Raw genomic sequence first — 20,290 nt, forward strand, 5'->3', positions numbered from 1 at the left:
CTAATCATCAGCTTGTTGCTTTGTGTTGTCATTGTGATGGATTTACATTTCAACAATAGTTGCCCTCAGAAATGAACGAGCCATCAAATGACGACCACAGTTTTATAAACCTGAATAATCTTCTCAGACTGTAAACTCTCATCTATTGAAGAACCTGATTTAATATTATTTTTTCACTCTTTTTTTATATGTAGTCCACACATATACAGGCCGGAGTATGCAGCTTGTGGGGTTCAGTGCCTTGCTCAAGGGCACATAGGCAGTACTTAAGAGGTGAACTGGCACCTGTGGAGCTACCAGTTCACACTTCATGCTGTCTTGAACCTTTCCCCAAGCCAGGACCTAGGCTACTGAGCAACTGCCGCCCCCCTGATGGACATGTAGAGATAGACCGTGATAGACCTAAAGTCAGCCAGTCCAAATCAATGATGAAGACTCACGTGGTCCATGAGCTCCTTGACCATGCCGTTCCACTGGTCCGTGTTCTCATCCTGGGCACCGTATTTGCCGTCTTCCACTAGGCGGACCTCATACGTGAAGCCCAGTATGTTGGCCAGCTCTCTCAACAGGTCTATGCAGTAGCCCTCAAAGCGATCGTTCCCGTACAATGGCTTGTCAGATTTCTTGAACATCACGTATGGCTCTTCCTGTTGAGTGAAACACCGGAGAATAAATGAGCTTTTGCAGCGGTTAAACTCTTTATTCTACTGCTTATTCCTGTCTAGGAGGGTGTCAGATGTGTGTTTTGTGAAAACCCATACACAACGGTCAGGCCATTGACGCCTGCACATAGTTTTCTTATCAGAGGTGAGGTAAGGTGGCTGCAGGGTGAGGTGTGACCATAAAAGGAGATAATCTCCCGTATCAATGATTCTGTGCTCCTCTCAAGCTTGGCTCTGGGCCCAGGCCCAGCTGTCACAAAACCACTCCGTCAGTGAGATAAGGGATTCAGAAAGACGGACACAAAAAAAGAGAGCATCAATTCTGTTCAGTCAAGCAGCTGGGACGATTACTAATGTCTTCTTTCGTACTGCTGCTCCTCTCCCCCTGCCTACCCAGCGTCTCCTCCACCGTATTCATCTCCTCTCCTTCCTGCACGCTTCACTCCCTCTCCCCTCCTCCTGCCTCCCCCCACACACCATCTGTCTTTGTTAGCCCCGGCACTTCTTGAGACATGTCCCTCATTTCTATGACTCCCTTGTTTCTCTCTGATGAATAAATCCTAAAAATATATAGTTAGACAGGTGTTTTTGACGAAATAGACGTGCTGCTTCTTAAAGGTAAATCATTTAAGATTACTTACTGCTCTGACACATTCTGCTTAATAGAAGGCTGTGCATAAGACATAGACACACAGTTCATTTCACCTGAAGTATCACAAATACAGGCAATTTTTGCAGTATTGACAATATACAGGTGGGTGTTATAATTTTACTGCTTTGTATAGTGAGACAAGAAGGAGCACTGATGTGAAAGTATATTACATATAATTCAAGGTTGAAATAACACCTCAACCCATTTTTGTTGTTATCTAGAAAAAAATACATTTATATTATCAGGAAATGTGTTTTTCCTATCAGACATAACACACGTGGTACCCATGTACAGAACTAAGTGTTCTTATGCCATGTCAATATTCACATAAAATCAACTTATCTACACAGTAAAACAGAAAAAAGGTTTATCAATGCAAAGCAATAATTAGGTTATGTAAGTTTTGTCAGAAATTAAATGCTTGATATAATAATAGGGCAAGACGTGATAGTTTTCTTAGAATTTCATATGAAATGTTTGAAATGTCCTCTATGTACGCAGTAGAAAACATGTTTCGGTTCAAAGGTGTATAAGAAGTACTGCATATTGTGAGTAGTTGTGAGTACTGTATAAGAAAAAATAAAAGGTGAATCAAGGGATGGAAAAACTGGTGCAGTGCAAGAAGTTGTATGACAATGCAGTGGAATATTGAAAAGTTTCAATACTGTTGTTTATCAGTTGATATATTATTCAAAAAGCCCAATCTACACTTCTTTTGTCATCTAAACTATTTGACTTTTGATTTAACCATAAATTTCATCACTGACTACACACCTCAGTGCTTAATATTGCTTTATCCCTTGTAGCTCATGTATCACTACATCATAGCTGAGCAGCTGGATGGCTACAAAAATACTGACGCAATCTGGATGAAAGAGAAGAAAGGAACGCAGATCAATAAGAGAGAGTCTGCAGTATCCAAACTTTCAGTATAAACAGAAAACACATCAGGATTTGTTTGGACAGTCTAGAAATTGAAGGTGCACCAGAAAGGAATATCAGAGTATTGATAAATTCATTTAAATGTGTTTCCGTACCACAATGTCACTATTAACAATCAATGTCATAGATAGAGTCTAGAGAGAGTCTGCTCTGACACCTTTTGTGTAGCATATTGGTGTTGTTGGGCCAGTCCGTGTTATTGTTCAGGTGAACACCCAAGTACTTCTAAGACAAAACCACCTCAATGTCCATTCCCTGGATGTTCACCGGTGTCACTGCTCTCTTGCGAAAGTCCATCAGCAGCTCTTTGGGTTTCATTGTGTTGATCAGGAGGTGGTTCCGCTGGCACCAGTCAGCAGTCCTGGGTCACTTCTCTGTACTCCCTGCCGTCCCCATCTGTAGTGGGGCTGACAATTGCAGAGTCATCAGAGAACTTCTGCAGGTGACAAGTGGGGGAGTTGTAGCAGAAGTCTGCAGTGTAGGAGGTGAAGAGGAACGGAGCCAGAACCGTTCCCTGTGGAGCACCAGTGCTGCAGACAACACAGTCCCAGGTCCTCACAAACTAGACGGTTGGTTAGATAATCCAAGATCCAGTCTGTGAGGTGATGGTCCAACCCAGTGTGCACCATCTTGTCCCTCAGAAGTGCCATTTGTAGTGTGTTGAAGGCACTGGAGGAGTCAAAGAACATGATCCTCATAGTGCTCCCAGGTCTCTCCAGGTGAGAGAGTACCCATTATTGGTGGAACATGACCGTGTTGTCCATCCTGATACCAGTGACCGTGTTCGTTAGACCGTTGATGTCCTCCTTGTGAGAATCACAGAATTCATCCCGCTCTGTTCTGACCTCGTTGGACCATCTCCTCACCGTGCGAGACACAGCTGATTGCCTGTATACAAGACAGGCAGGAGATGAACTAGGTTGTGGTCCGATCTTCCCCGGGGAGGGAAGGGTGATGGAGTGTATGCCTCATTGGTGTTGGCATAGCACAAGTGCAATATTTTATTGTGTCTTGTGCAGCAGAGTGGAGGTCGGGCAACCCAGTCCTCTGTGGGTTGCTCGACTTTCTCCCACCTCCCAAACCATGCAGCTTTTTTAACGTGTCCATTCCACACTCACACCAATATTCCAAAAGTCTGTTGGTGTGAGTGTGAGCATGAATGTTTGTTCGTCTATGGGGGACCTTGCCCCTTGACTGTAGCCAGGTGGGGTAGGCTCCAGCAGATAGGTGAGCCATATTTCAGAAAAATGGGCTGAAGAGGAGACAATTACAGTCATCTCATTTCAAGAAGATGAATAAATGAATGTACCATACTGATGGAACAAGGACCCCGGCAGGTGATGTCTTTACCAAATCTACCCCTAATTCATTGCAACATCTCACAATCCAAACTTTTTCCCAACATTATTGTAACTCAAAAATGCTTTAGTGACTTTTATTAGAAACTCTGTGCAGGGCTTCTCACACTGACACTATGCAATATGCTGGTGACGCATCCGGGGTGTACCCCATCTCTCGCCAGTAGCCAGCTAGGATAGGCTCCAGCAGACTCGTGACCCAAAAGGTGAGTAAATGGTTGTAGACGAGACGATTACAGGCATCTGGTCTACACGAAAATGGATGGATGGATGGACTGTGGGAAAGAAGAGGTAGAACTCCTTTCTCGGTCTATTATGCTAACTTTAGGGTTGTTTATCACAATTGGGTAGAGAAGCTATGAATGATTCCCCCTAAACAGAAACTTTCTGTTGTGTTTTTGCTGACCATTTAGAAGAGAGTGTTTTCAGGGGATTGAAAAGTGAGGAAAGGAACCATTCCAAAATACCACTGTAGCATTCTTGTTTACATGGGCAAATAAATGAAAATGATGACAACACTGGCCTATTTTAGATTCTGACAGCTTTATCAATATATGTACAGAACAAACACATTATTGTGGTCAAGACAACAACAAAAAACCAAAAACTCAATTAATGCTACCCACCAATATAGTCTTATTCTGTCGTGTTGTTTTAGAAGAGGTACCACAACAACTACTGTCTTGGCATACTGTACATACTGCATCACTTTCAACAGAAAGGTGGTTTCATAATGATTGTATTTTGGCTCAACAAACTTTTTCTCTCCATTTTCTTGTGGGACTGTTGAAAATTCTTGCTTCATGTACGTGAGCCGTTTTTGGAAGTAATGTTGGCTGGAAAGTACTGAGGCATTCTGGAACCTAGTGTGAATACATTGGAATTGGCAGTTTCATGCATGATGTCGAGCCAGTTCATTTTTAATTATTGCAGCATTTCTTTACAGTGGGTGTCATGAAGTGATGAGAGTTTAATGAATCATGTTACATGAAAAGTTTGATGTGTGAACCACTAGAAAACCAGTACTGTATTAGTAGACGATAATTCTATGAATTACATGACTACAGTAATCCCTCGAGTATTTGCGCTTCAAGATGTACGGCTTCACCACATTGCGGATTTTTAGTAGGTAGTCATGTGATGCCGTACACGCCTTCTATTGGCTGAGAGCATTCTGACAGCTGCATTGCGAAGCTCACGGAACGTGGATCACTTCAGAAACACTTTTCTTGAATAAAGAAGTGCTTTAAACAGTCTGTAAGTGTGGGAAAAGGTAATACAGATATAAGGTGGTTTAATATCAGTAGGAGAAACTAATTTTTCCACTCGTTATTCATTTGTTATCATCATACGCATATAATAATGTATGTACAAGTCTGAAACACACACGAGGGGCCTGTATCTGCATGCAGATAATGAGCAGTGGAGCAGTGGACGGCTCCTTAATGGTGGCCCCCTGTGGGCAGCTCCTTAATGGTGGCCCCCTGTGGGCAGCTCCTTGATGGTGGCCCCCTGTGAGCAGCTTGTAGGGGGGCAGTGCCTGGCTCAAGGGCAGAAAGGCATCTGAAGACGAGACGATTATGGTTGTCTCATCTTCAAGAAAATGAATGGATGTGTTTGATGAGGAACAAAGGAAGTACTAGTGTGAGACGCACACTTTCTTCAGGGCAGTGGATGCCACACCAGGGACAGTTTTAGGGTAAGAACTGAGGGGGCTCAGACCGAAGTCATGGGAAAGATGTACAAATAGAAGAGTTAATCATTTTCTCTGTCTTTTCAATCTTGGAAACAGCAACTTTGTCTACAGACAAAGACCACAACCAGCCAAGGCAATAACACAGAGAACCTCAGCATCTTCATCTCTGCTACCTCCAGCTCTGTCTCCTGTCTTTTCCTCAGTGACACTGTCTCTAGACCAAACAACAGAGTGGCGGGCAGCTCCATCGCGGTGAGCCCCAATGAGCAACTTGTAAAGGGGGACATCACCTTGCTCAAGGGCACCTCAGCAGTGCTCAGGAGGGGAGCTGACACCTCCCACTGTCAGCTCACACTCCGGGTGTCTTGGCGAGAGCAGGAATTGATCCACCAATCTTGTGATCATTGGACGACCCACTCTACCTCTGAGCCACTGATGTTCAGATCTGTCACTCATGTTGACAGCGGACCAGTGGGATCCACGTCATTTATGAACACATGACTTCTTAGAACGACTGGTGACTACAAAAAGTGCAGTCATCAGAATTCTATCTAAAATATTCTTTTAACTGCTGATGGTCATTTCCCCATCAACCGCTTTAAATGACCATTAATTCCTGTCTTCATAACTGTTATCCAACATGTCCAGCACAAAGGAGCCATTGTGAGTCCATCATCAGCTTATGATCTCTCACCTCCTGTCAGCTGTGAAAGGCTGTAATTACAGGCTGTATTTGCGTTTTCTCCAGGTTCTCCGGCTTCCTCCCAGCTCCAAAAACATGTGCTTTGGGTTGATTAACCGTTCCAAATTGACCATAGGAGTGTGTTCGTGCTTGTCTGTGTCTCTGTGTGGCTCTGCGGTGCACTGGAATCACGCCCGGAGTTTTCCCGTACGCCCTGTGCCGCGGAGTACGTAATCATATATTTGTAAATTATTTTGCCATCAAAGGCCCTTTGTCAGAGTTGTTTTTGTTGTTTTATAGAAGGAATCCAGTGTTGAGATTAGCTAAAACAATTGAGGCACTGAATTAGTTAATTCTTTAAGTCAAGTAATTTTCCACAGATGAATCTCAAAGCTTTGACTGAGTTTCAGTCTGACAAAAGCATTTCCTCAGTGCTTGAGCAAAGACCAAAAATAGAATGGATAATCGGTTTAGACTCACTGAGCTAAAAAAGCAAGGAAAGTGATGTCCTATCTGTAGACACTGTCAAAAGTACTATTAATAACAATGCATAGACATCAATACAAAAAGGATAGAAACAAATACTAATGGTGCTACCTTTCAAAAATAAAATTCAAAGCCAAACACAAAACATCCATATTGGGCAGAGATTTGTAGAAAGTATAAAAAATCCATCGCATCCAGGGAACAAGTTCAATACAAAACCCATTTTTTGACAGCGCGTGACCGAGCAGAGGCTGTCTTCCCAGCTCCACTTAGTTGTTTTTTTTGTCATCCCATTTTTCCTGTCTTTTCACATCCTTCTATTCTTTTATAAACTGTAATATATAACATATAGATAAGGACAAGAACACATTACTAAAATGAAACCGCAATCTCATCCACTCAAGGGTATCTACTATCCCTCAGGGATAAAGCTCACGCCAGCGTTCGTCATCCTACACCAGGAGAGTCCAAACAGAGGTAACACAGAACTAAGCTAACGGTTAGGCTGCCTCACATGGTATGATGGCAATATCAGCCATTGATTCTGTCGGTCCTGATGGGAGATATCAATGAACTGGTGAGATGTGAGATCTGGTGAGACTCAACAGAGCTACAGAGACTGCAGAGAGATTGTCTATTTAGAAACACTGCAAACTGGCTGCAGACCAGCTGCTAAGAACAGCAACAACAATTTCATTGATCTGTAAATGTGGAATTTTTTTATTTTTATTTTTACTCATATAAATATACAACCACACAACACATTTACACATAAAGGGCCTAGAGACATACTGTACATATGTGGAGAGACGTAATGGAGTGACCGGCTGCCAGATGGCAGTTGCCTTGGAGTAGTTAAGAGTTTCTTGGTTTTGCCAAAGGGTACCTTGGCAGTGTCCTGGAGCTGAACTGTACCTCTCCGATTAAACTGGGTCTACTGGGATTCATCAGAGTTAGAGCTGACAAAGACACAAAGGCAGAGGTGGGGGACTCATGCACTATATCGACAGCCAATGTCATCAATTCATCCCCTTCATCTGACTCTCCAGCATTCCTGATTCCTGCCTGAATTCCTAGCCTGATCCCCTGCCCCTTGTCAGATTTGTTTGCCTGTTTGGACTGATCACCTGGCATTTTGAAGTCTGCTCTTGAATTAAATACGGAATTCATTTCTATTCTCCTGTGCTGGTGTTGGGTTCCATCTGTCGGATCTGTCTACAACATGGCAGAAGATGGTGTAACCATGGTTGTGTTGTGGTGAAGATGAGCATATGCTGCCATGAACAGCTGGAGGTTTGCTTCAGACCATAAAGGAGTCCTCAAGGGTGGTTTATACATTTTTTTGTCCCCTTAATGGCTAATGCAGAATCATTGTGCAAGTCCATTCATGCAACCATGGCAGAGTACAAACACAACACCCTGTGAGGTATTTCCAGTCACTTCTAGTGACTTTAAATGTACAGGAGGCGGGGATCCCTCACCTGTGGTTCTCCGAGAGGTTTCACAATATTTGGAATGTTGATATCCTCTCTTCATAGCCAATATGTCATCAAATTATTTACTATTATTTACAATTTGTGTCTATTCCAGGTCTCTATGGATAATTCTCCTCATTCTATTTGTACTTTTGCTATTTATAACTTTTTATTCAGTTTACAGTATATTTGCTGGGATTTCTGTCCCTGTTTGTGTTTTTAATGTTCCCTTAGTCAGTCAGTCAGTCATCGGTCTGTCACTTGTCTGTCTGTAAAAGGGAAGCAGGACATATCAGAAATAAACTATGACACTAAAACAGGAGGCAAATTAAATTAAAAGTAAAAAAACAAACATTAGTAAAATACAAAATAAAATATGAAAGAAGAGACCAGTATCACAAACCGACTTAATCTTGTCATTCATTGTTGTCAACACCACAATATTATTGACTGTATTTTTTCTCATAAATAGTGTGCATTTAATGCATTACTAGTTTGATACTCAATTTATTTCCATTCTTAAAATCTCACACACTGTTTTCTGTCTTTTCACTCACCAATTATTTGGGAAGTGGTGAAATGAATATTGTTTGCCCCAAACACAGCAGCCTCCAAATTTGTTTTGGTTGTGGACAAGCCAAATTTTGGCCTGATGTATTCAGCATTCCTGAAAACCCCCCAGGATGGATTGCTAAGAGGATTTCTTGGATATCGTGAGAGAAAGGGTGAGGGGAATGTAGAATGTTAAAACCACAAAACTCGTAAAAAGATGTTTTTATCGAGCAATTTTGAGCAGCAGTTTTGGATAAACTGCATCCCTGACAAATTTTTAACAAGACATGTCAGAACACTCATATAAAAATCAATATACCTGAAAATGAATATAGGAATGTATATTTCTGTGCCTTATTTCAACAGAAACCTTTGTTTTAATTCAAAATCCATCAGTTCTGTTATAAGTACTGGCAGTAGAATTATTATTTTTGCCCAGAAAAGTGCCCTCTATTATGTTTGAGTACTGCCATATGTGATGTGTTACTTCACAACTGACCCTAACATTTAATTAATTTAACAATAAAACAATAAAATAAAATAGTGGAAAAAGTTTCAACTGAAATGGATAATAAAGAAAAATAAAAGAGAAAAAGGGAGAAACCTAACCATGAAGTTTTAACTTTTTAGTTGTGTTTTTTTACGACTCAACAGGCGACTCGACTGTTCTTCTGCAAACGGCTAATAAGACACGTCACATTTACATCAAACTGGCGGCATTTGATCTCATTAACACATTACACAGTCAATTATTTGCAACGATTAGCAAACAGGTAATTTATTTCCATGTGGGAGCGATTTTGTAAGTAGATAAACTGGTGACAGGCTAATATTTCAACAGTAATTGCAACATGTTTCATGGCGCATAATTTCTGAGAAAATGACGAGAAGCTGGATAAAACGGCGCATCAATCAAATGTAACAAACACAATTGTTTCAGCCCTCTGGTTTTTACTGATCTCTGCTCACGTCTACCACACATCTCCCCATTATTCAATACTGATATAGTGATTAGAGCTACAGAGAATATTTGCTAATAACTGCAGTCAAAACACTTTAAAAAAAAAGGGTCATATTAAATGACAACTCAAAATACACTAAATTTTTATTTCAACAGGATTCCTTTCAGTATCATTTTTCTAATCTGTAGAATGATCAGTGTTAGTAGGAGCATATGTATTCATTACTTTTCTCCCACTCCTCCATGTAGTACGTGTGTGACGATCTGCATCTACCGTGTTCTGTTTTGTCTTTTTTTTTTTTTCCTGACTTTGTCTTTTTTTAATTGGTTTTCAGGAGGTCGATAAAGCTTTAGCCAGTCTTGAGGCCAAGCGGTTGGTGCCGAGCCCAGTGGAGGGGCTAGAGGCGAGGTTGGCCACTCTTAGAGAAGGCATGGTGGACATCCCCAGTGCCGAGACGGCTGTGGAGCGGGCGCAGCGTCTGCGTCTAGAGATTGAGCAAACACAGCGAGCTCCCCACCCTCAGGAACTACAACGATGGAGCCAACTCTCCTCTAAGGCTCGAGAGGAGCTGGGCACACTGCAGTGCATCCTGGGTAGCATGAAGGACAATCAGGTGCATTTGGCGGAAGTTGAATGTTGGCTGGATGCAGTTGAGGAAATGTCCCATGATGCATCAGGGATGAACGACAAGGAGAACTTGCAAGAAGAACTTAATCAGTGCAAGGAATATGTAAATGAGATTACAGTACACTGCGACACATACATTTTATTTATGTATAAGTTCCAACTTAAATATGTATTTAAGAACAAACTTAAAATTTTGCTTTCATCTATGCTTTCTTCCATTTGTCAGTGCTGTTTCTCAAAATTCTATTTAAATTATTTGGATTTTTAAAAATATTTCTTTTGGCCTTGAACCAATGGCAAGAGAAACAATAAAATAACATATTTGAATATTGGGTTGACAGCAGTGAGAGCTATAAGCTATGAAATCTTATTGGACAATCAATCAGTAAATATTCCCAGAGTCCTCTAACAAATTGGGGTCCTCCAGAGCGGTGGAGTCAGCAGAGCTCTGAGACTACAGAGGGTTTGGAGCCCGCAGCAGACGAGGCTCTAAACACACACGGCAGATGAGGCAAAGCACCGGAGGACTGTTCAAGTGGAAAAACGCTTTGTCTTAGATATTTCGGTGTGAATCTTGCTGTCAGGAACACATCCCTGGCAGTAGAACAAGCTAGTGAATGGCTGTGTGTAAGGAGGAATATTATATTACCTGGGGTGCTGCTAGTTAATGATAGTTGGGTCATGGATTGGGACATGAACAAGGTGGACCAAGCCTGAGTCAGATAATTAAATGTTGGGACATCCTGTCACTTTTAATAGCATGATAATGAAGTTTGATAGTGAAGTTCACAGAAGGGAACCTTGTTGAGGAACATTTTGAGATGCAGTTCCTCAAATCAAGTAACTTGACCTTTGAGTTAAGTGTGACAGTACTGTAAATAATGATCTCTCACACAGGATAATGATTAAAAAATATGTAGAAGTACCAGTATGGTGGAGATAATCAGAGATCGATTGGTCAAGGATTCAGACACATTGGTCGTCTTCCCCCTCTGGTTGTCTGTCATGTTGAGGCCACTTGGAGGGTCCCAAGTACCAATCTGTAAAAAGAAATAGCTTTTAGAATGGGTGGACAATAAATTCATCACACAGGCATTAAGAGGAAAAGATTCATTCATTTAAATACTAAAACTAGGATTTTTGACACCAAATTTTAAATGTGGTGTCAAACTCTGTAACTCCTTCCCCTTCCGCTGGAAGCATCACCGAACAATTAGACCCATAACAAACATACAAATAATGTGTGAATTACTAGTTTTTACACCCCCATGTGTGGTATTGTATTCACCATGATGTCTGATCATTTTCATTTTCATACTGTATTATACTAACATTATGATTAAAATTATGCTCGCCAGCATGTGTATAACGAGATGTCGCGACAACCAAAATGCCTGATTTTCCACGGGAGGTTTTTTTTGGTTTTAGTTTAGTATACTGTAGTCATCCCCAAAGGGAAACTATGGAAATTAAGAGTCTGAACTGAAAACATCCATTGACTGGTAGTTTCATAAAGCCTTACTCTCTACTGGACCAGACACACTAGGATTGTTTGAAATTATAGATTTTGAGGTTTCTTACATTTAAAGCAGTTTTTAAATGTATTATGTGGCCAAACACACACGCACTTAAGGCCAGTAGAGATATGTTGTACTCATACCTTCCCTTCTTTGCATGCATGTATAAAAACGTGCAGCCTCCTTTAATCTGTTGGATTAAAGGTAAACCTTAACACTGCCAGGATGCCCTTTAGAAGAGTGTCCCACAGCTAATAATATCAGAGCTGGCCAAGGATCTCTGAAGCGTCACAGGAGGAGTCACAGAAAAGAAAAAGGGTATGCCAAGAGAGAAGAGAGAAAGTAAGAGTAGCCGGGGTAAAGATACTGAATTTTACCTCAGAGCTTGTCTCACTGTGTCTCAGCTACTCAAGCATCTCAATTAGAAATGTCTTCCTCCCGTTCCCCACCCAGCCCTGAGCATCACTAGAAGGGAAACAACCCATATCGTCCGCGCTCACTCAAGACTCCACTGAGGTCTCCTGTGAGGGCCTGAATTAGGCTTTCTAATTACACTGCATCAGGTTTCTGAAGGGCTTTTATTGAAAGAGTAAATTATTTATGGTGGCGCAACATCACACACCAGACAGCAGAGGTTAGGAGCGGCTGAGGGGAAAGCAACAATGAGGATGATGAAGTATGAAGTGTTTACAGTTTCTTTTAAGAATATTTGACTAAATTCTTGACTTCCACTTCCCATCTTGTTTGTTTTTGTTGTTGTTGATGTTGTTTTTGTTGTCTCTATCAATGAGTCATCATGCTTGGGTAAAAACAAACAAACTTCCAAATGTACCTATCGTACCGAAAGTGTGGTGTACATCACAAGATGGGGTTCGAGTTGGAAAAGTCACTGCAAAGTAGTTTTGGTAGGTTGTTCTGATTGATATGTGTTGAAGAACTACAGAATAATAATTTAGACTTTTACATAATGATATTTTTCAAAGGAAAATTAAATGATCTTCACCACTAAACCAGTCTATTAATGAAGAGGGCACTTGTTAGTTTGTCTCTATCTTGACACATACAATTACACACTGATTGTAACACATGATATAAGTGCTGGCTTCAGGAGGAACACTTTAAGGACAAAATAGTAGGACATATATTATGGTCTTTGGGAAAGTTTGTTGTTGCTTGTATAACAATATATTACAATGTGTTAATCATCATGGCTGGTTGAGACAATTTAGGATGCCCTCTGAATTCTTAACTTTTTTTTTTCTAAGACAGCACATCATTTTTCTAGAGTTGGGTTCAGATCAGATCCAAACACATCAGTTTTTGCCTAAATATTAGTTTTTAAGTCTATATTCTCACTTCAGTATTAAGAATTGCCACAACAGAGGTGATCAAACATACAACCCAGTGGTTTAAGATCCCCTGAATGACTTCTCAGAGGTGAATACTTCCACTCTTCCCTGTCTTTACTGAAGCAGGTGTTTTTAGATGGCTACCTGATAGCTTTCTCTAGTTGTTTATGAACTTAGTCTGTCTTTGATGGCCTCTCACTATGAACACTGGGTAAACATTGTCCTCTGCACAGGTGAAAAGAGAGACCAGTAAAAATGTTTTAGTACAAGAGAAACAGCTTGAGGGCATGACAGGCTTCTAATTCAGTTTCATTGATCCCATGAACATTTCATTATTATTATTATGGGTCATCGTGTGTTATTAACTACATGGAACTGTTACCTTTAAGCAACCAGATTCAAAGGCAGTCTCATTTCTGATGCTCTGATGTCAGACAAGTCACAATATAAGAAACAAATAATAGGAAACAAGGCAGACCACTTGACATGAAAATTGAAAATGAATGAAAAAAAGTAACTTGTCTCTTTTCTGTAATGTCGAATTCATTAGTTTAATTCATTTTGTCTTATACTTGTTAACACTGAAATTGTCCGTCAGTGTGTGTGTGTGTGTGTGTGTGTGTGTGTGTGTGTGTGTGTGTGTGTGTGTGTGTGTGTGTGTGTGTGTGTATGAGTGGTTGTTTGTCTTTCATGTGGTCTTATGATGACCTACCCTACCTTTCACCCATAGCTGGCTGGGATAGGCTCCAGCTGACCTGTGACCCACAACTGGTTGTAGACCGGATGATTGTGAGTAATTGTTTCATGTATAAGAAGATGAATGGATTAATTTTGTCCTGTTTAGGGTCACCATGATGTGGCTGAGGCTGACTTGGTCTATCTGACAGTTTATCACAGTGGGACAAAACATTCATGCATTCAGATATATTCAATTATCTTAAATGGGCAATAATCAGAGTCATCAATTCAACTAAGCTCCATGTAGACAGTGGTGGGAGGAAACTGAAGAACCCAGAGAACAATCAGACTCCAACACAGAAAATGTCAGCGACAATGCTACCAACCCCCCCACCATACCACTACCATTTGTCAGTATTGTGATGTGAGGCTGCTCTTAAATGAACACTGCCTGTTTTCCCTCTTTGAGCCCTAGAGTTTCACGGAGCAGGGTTAGTTTTATCCACCCAGACTAAGTTCACCTGGAGTTGAGCAGGAGAGACACAACTTGGAAAAGCCATCATTAAACAGAGCCCGGATTCCATGAGTCACCATGACGACAGACAGGAAGTGCTCTGCATACTTTACGGCAGTCGAAGTACAGATCTTAGTTTAGGCATATTCCCATTTTGAGTACATTTTCGGAAGAAAAACCTACAGCGGTCCAGCTGCAAACAAGAGGTAGATGGCATGGACCCCTGTGGGAGCAGGCTGGGGCCTTTGTACCTCTGCCTAGGTCTTGTTTTGATCCTTGCCTGTGTCTGAGTTTTGGTTATCTGATTAAACTATGGATGAAAGTTTCTCCACCCGTGTCCTGCACTTGGGTTCTAATCCTGCTAGCTGTGACACAGCACCTCCAAATCCGAGGCCATGGTTCTCAACCGGAAAAGGGTGGTCCACCCTCTTCAGGTCGGTGGAGAGTCTTTGCCCCAAGTGGAGCAGTTGAAGTATCTTGTTCACGAGCGAGGGAAGACCTGATCGTGACATTGATAGACGGATCGGTACAGCTCTGCTCGGAGTCGAGCCGCTGCTCCTCCGCCTCATTCGGAGCCAGCTGAGGTGCCCCGGGCATCTGTTCTGGATGCCTCCAGGACGCCTCCCTGGGGAGGTGTTCTGGGCATGTCCTACCAGGAGGAGACCTCAAGGAAGACCTAGGACACGCTGGAGGGACTATGTCTGTCAGCTGGCCTGGGAACACCTCGGGCTCCCCCCCGGAGGAGCTGGAGGAGGTGTCTGGTGAGAGGGAAGTTTGGGCATCCCTACTGAGACTGTTGCCCCCCTGAACCAGACCCTGGATGAGCGGTTGGATGGATGGATGAATAACCATGACCTACATGAATGAGAACCTACAGATACTTAACTCGCTAGAATACGTGGATATCCTTTAAAACGTTTGGAGTGTGATAATTGTTAATGAATAATTACTTGTACACCTTGATTTAAGACCTTATCACCTCTTTGTCATACCAGGTGAACTCCCCAGCGCAAAACACACACCTTCGCAAGCCCCTCCTCCTTCAGACTGATGACATCAAGATCGAAGTCTGTCCTCAAGCCGTTAGTACGGTTGAAAGTGATCCTCCCTGTCAGGCCATCCCAGTGGGCCTGAAGAGAGAGACACAGAGAATATCAGAGGAGACATCGAGCATCATGTCTGAAAATCAATCAGAGCACTGAGAACACACACTCTCTTCCTCAATATGTCAAGTGCAGTTCATGTTTATCAGGGGGTTTCTGTCTTCACAGCGTGGACACTCTCAAGCTACAGATTTGAATGTACTGGAGAGGGTGGACGAGACCACGGACGTGTTAAAGAGTATTCTGACACCTGTAAGTCTGAACTCCACTTTATTTACATTAAATATCTGCATTGCAGTAATGTTTCTCATTTCTAAGGTTTTTGGAATTTTGTAATATATTCAGTATTTTTTAAAATTATGTTTCCTTCCAAACAAAGCTCCGACCCAACACAAAATACTGTGAAGTCTCACTCGGTAAACTTATTCAGCTTGTTATGCTGCTGAGAACTTTTTTTTTGCAATGTGTCCAGAGATTAAAAGGATACAGCACAAAGGGAAGTTCTGATACACGCTCCCATTAAGAATCGACTGTTTATACTTTACAGCAACAAAGAGTTAGGTTTGCAGCGACTTTCTGTACCAAAGAACAATAACTGGGATACAGAAGCTCTGACTGCACATTTATCATCTTATTGTCATGATTTAAAGATTTACTTTACAACTTTAAATCACCCTCTACATTGAATGTATTCACTCCCATGAGATCGAGCAAACTCTAGTTTAGAACGTCTCATTTTTAAAGTGGTATAAAAACTACAGACTCATCATGTCAGCAATGTCACGGGTAATGTCTTCGGGTCAAGACTGGACACCTGTAGCTGATTGATGCTCAATCCTGAATATACGTGAAAACAGACGCAGTGCTCTGCCTCTGTGTGCACAGACCCATTTAAACGTCCACTCAGATTTGACTCAAGCCTGATCGGTTAAATGTAGATAAATGCCATTGTGCTAGCATTTCGCGCTAGTGGCTTCAGATAGGTCAGGACTGGTCGCTTATGTACTCATGTACGTGACATGAAATGAAATTCAATGAAAGGCTGCACTGCTGTGACAAGTAGCTTGTTCCACATGAGAAACAGCACATTTACAAATCAGTAAAGCTGCTTTTCAACAGAACCAAGCAAAATGTGGAACCATAAGAAGAGAATAATATTTGGTCACGGATACAGAATGACCTTGGGTTCCTGCTTCCATCAGTCCTCTGCTGCCTTTTTTTTCTTAGCACCCTTGCAATGGAGCCAACACTACTGGTTCATCAGTGCCTCTGGCTTCAATGACTGAAAGGGAAGGCTGAGCTTTTCAGGAGGCTGTGGTTGTGATCGACATTTGCTTAACAGACTGCACTTCAGAAAGCAAAGGTAGTCTGAAACTGGGGCCAAGTAACATCAGAAGTCCAGCAAGATCTTCTAGAATGTCCTGAATTTTAATGATCTCTAGGAATAAAAATATTAAGATAGTAGATTTTACATTTAATCTCAATCTCAGTCATGCTGCTGCCGTGTGGTGAGGCTCTGACTTCATCATAATCAAATTTACAAAAATATGAACCTACAGTTCAGCTCATTCATCATTCAATTATCAACCGTGAGTGGGTTATGTTTAAAGTCTCAGAGCAGAATCATTTACACGTACAAACTAACACAAATAAACACATTTGATTAAAAAAACGTTATGTTATGTTTGCTAATATGTTACGTTTACTTATAAATGAAGTCCACGCGCCGCTCCTTCTCAACAAAAGCAGAGAAAACGTTCTGAGTGTAGATATGTAATCCTCCATTTTTATAGTAAGGCAAGGCGAGTGGAAAAAACCAATGAATGGCTGCACTTGACTCTCTGACTATAGATTGTAGTTTACTGTCACTTATTCTGCAGCTGAGGAGTCCAAAGAAGAATCCCTTGGATCACCAGCGCCCCCTACCATGAGGCAGGAGAACTGCGTGCCTCACTTAGTGCCTCTTCCCAGTCGTTTCAGGACCGCTCAACTCAAGAAAGTCGTTACACACGTACAGTTGTTGATAAAAAAGACTTTACATTATATACATTAGCTAAACTATGGAAATTTAGTTCATACAGGAAACGTGTTTCAACAGTTATATAGCGACATATAGAGAGATAGCATTACAGTCTCACTGTATAGCATGCCAGCACAGCTAGTTGAGGTCTCTTCTCAGTATTTCAGTGGTAAATAATAATAAATTAAATAATAATTTAAAAAAAATTTTTTTTTATAAATAATATTTTATTTAATATTTAGTTTAATAAATAATAAATGTGAAAATTCAGCAATTTTGAGTCAAAATAATTTAAAATTGCTGACGTTAAAAGGAAAATAACTTTATAACACACATCACTGGATAAATATAACCATTTATTTATTTTTTTCCATTTTCCATTTTTTTTCTTTCATGATGGCCGCACGTCGCTGCTTTCAGGGCAGAACGATTAACAAACTTTCAGTTTGTTGTTACTAAACAACTGAAACGGTTTGTTTCTGAATCGGTGATGAATGCTAAAATTCAGAGAGGAGGCGTGAGATGCCTGCCATTTGCAGGGAATTGAAAAGAAAAATACAAATCATAAATTTATTCCTTCATACTTCCCCACTTCTCAGCTTTGTCTTTATTTACACTGTGTTTCTGTTTGGCTTCCAGTGAGCATGGATGTTCAGTGTTTGCTGAAGAGGACCAAATTGGGAGCAGGTAGAGAGCTACCTCTTTGATGAGGGCCATGAAGCGGTTCCCAAAGCGCCACGGCTTATGTCGGTTGCACTGTAATGAGCTGACAGTGATCTGCTGAGATTGCTGCACGGCTACAGCCACGACGTGCACGGCATCGTACATCAGAGCGGCGTCCGTCTGCAAGCCAGAACACAGGGAAGAAAAACACAAACCACTCAATGCTATATTAGGTTAAAGGGTCAAATACTGTTTCAGCACATTTCTATTCTCCAAATTTATGTTTTGAGAATTCAAAGTCTTGTTCAAGTGGGTTGTCTCTGTGCACACACACACGCATGCACGCACGCACGCACACACACACACACACACACACACACACACACACACACACACGTACGGGCAGTAATTGTTCTAAAGCTATCAGAGTAGTGCCAGTCACCCATGCTTTATGTCAGAAGCCTAGAATTCTGCAGCTCCTTAAACAAAAAAAAGTGTTTGTTTCACCTGATTGAAAAGCAATCCAAACAGTTTTCCACGATGGTGAGATGGAAGTCGTTTTTTTTTTTTTTCCTGCAGCATTGTCCTGCAGGGATCCAAATACAATGATGTGTGTTTAGTCGTATCTGCGACTTGCCTTGTATAAAATTCAGATTAGCTTCAGGATGTCGCTGTAGGAGTGTGACTTATTAATGCTCTGTGTGAGCTGCTGAGGCAACGAGAGTGTGATTTTATGACAGTTACACTTTAATACTGTATTGTTTTGCTGTTGTGGGTATTAACCAGCAGTGATGGGACAGACTGTCTCATTTAATAGTAATTATATTGTATATGTAACCAACATTCAGAGGTAAGTCAAACAAAACGACCACAAAATCACAGATATCCCACTAGTCACTGGGGTGGAACACGACAAAAGCTTTTTTGGAATTTAAATGATGTCTTTTGTGCAATGGAGAGATAACTCCATATTTTAACTCAGGCCTGTCCAGTTCATTTGGATGTATGACAGAGGAGATGCGTTGCTGCTCTATGTAAAGACAGGTATGGACAGACTTTCAAAATCTACATGAATTCCATCTGTATTTTGTGCACAATTTCACCGTTTATGTATTGTATGTATAAGATGAATTAAACTACTTTTTTTTAAATTGCGGATTTGTTATTGCGTATGCCAGTATAGCTACAATTTTAAAACATGAAAAATATTTGTAGAACCAATGAAGGAAAAATGTAGAAATGCAATACATGTTAATTACCCACCAGGTCTGTTTTCTCAATGACATATTTTACCAGAAACAATGATTTTCATCAAGCAGAACCTTCAGTTGCTTCACTGATGGTCATGTTGGGTTAGGGTTCCTTTTGTTTTGTGATTATATCTCATCAGGTTTCAGAAATGTATACCTAAAAAGGTGTAAAAGTCAAAAATTTGACCTTGGCCTAGTTTTTCAAGGTCAAGGTTGTGATCTAATTTTCATCCTCTTGCCTCCCTGAATATAACGCCTTTTGTTTCGTCTTTCTATCTTATCCGATTCCTGTGATATGTGCAAAAAAAAAAGTACAAAAGTTGAAATCTGACCTTGACCTAGTTTTCTCAAGGTCATCATCTCATTTTCATCCCCTTTGCTGCCCGAGTAATGTGCTTTTTTTGTTTCATCTTTTTACCTGCAACGTTTATGAAGATAACGGAAGAACACACCAACACCGACGATCACATTACATCACCGCTTCACGGGATTTAATGACAACATGGCCATTAAATCAGATCTGAAGAGTTTTAGTATTATGGAGACAAATGTCTTAACCCTTTTCTTCTGGAATACAACAGTTAACAACTATCACATCCTTACATCAGTCTCAACATGGGCTGTCAGGCATTTAAATCATGACCATCACTGAGTTCAAGCTTCATAAGTCTATTTCCTCAGTCGGGTTGGTACACCCATTGTTTCTTTCTATGCAGACGACATGAAGTGGAGCTTTGTGATATTCACACCATCATCATCTCGCTGTGCTCTCAGCCACAGAGGCCCCCAGGGACCTCGTAATAGGAGTGCGACAGCCTGTCAGTCAATCACAGCACTGATACTGGAAACAGGAAAAGTCGGGAGGATTGAGAAATAAAACTTCTATTCTTACCCACCATCTCATTTCGTCACAACGTGTGTCTTTTCAGGGATTGTTAAAAGACTAGATGGACAGAAAAGACACGTCGGTTGCAGTAGTGTAGTCTCCCCCAGCATCAAGAAAAAATTTCATGAATTAAATATTCTCTTAATTAAAAGGAGTGGCAAATGTATTCAGCTGTGTTTGGAGGAGAGTGGAGATGAGTGCTGGTGTGCTGCTGGG

The 20,290-nt window shown here is 41.1% G+C and overlaps 1 protein-coding gene across 3 annotated transcripts in view; it reads right to left on the reverse strand.

Moving 5' to 3' along the window:
* Positions 1–20,290, reverse strand: part of grik2 (glutamate receptor, ionotropic, kainate 2) — a 182,736-nt gene that overhangs the window by 49,274 nt on the left and 113,172 nt on the right. For all 3 annotated transcript variants that reach the window (XM_068332729.1, XM_068332727.1, XM_068332728.1), the window contains exons 8-11: positions 17,975–18,118; positions 15,175–15,282; positions 11,021–11,134; positions 441–647 (exon numbers count right to left, since the gene is read on the reverse strand). In XM_068332729.1, the coding sequence (XP_068188830.1) occupies positions 441–647; positions 11,021–11,134; positions 15,175–15,282; positions 17,975–18,118 (573 nt within the window). The remainder of the gene's footprint in view (positions 1–440; positions 648–11,020; positions 11,135–15,174; positions 15,283–17,974; positions 18,119–20,290) is intronic.

The sequence above is a fragment of the Antennarius striatus genome, chromosome 14, assembly GCF_040054535.1.
Source record: "Antennarius striatus isolate MH-2024 chromosome 14, ASM4005453v1, whole genome shotgun sequence".
Lineage (NCBI taxonomy): Eukaryota > Metazoa > Chordata > Actinopteri > Lophiiformes > Antennariidae > Antennarius > Antennarius striatus.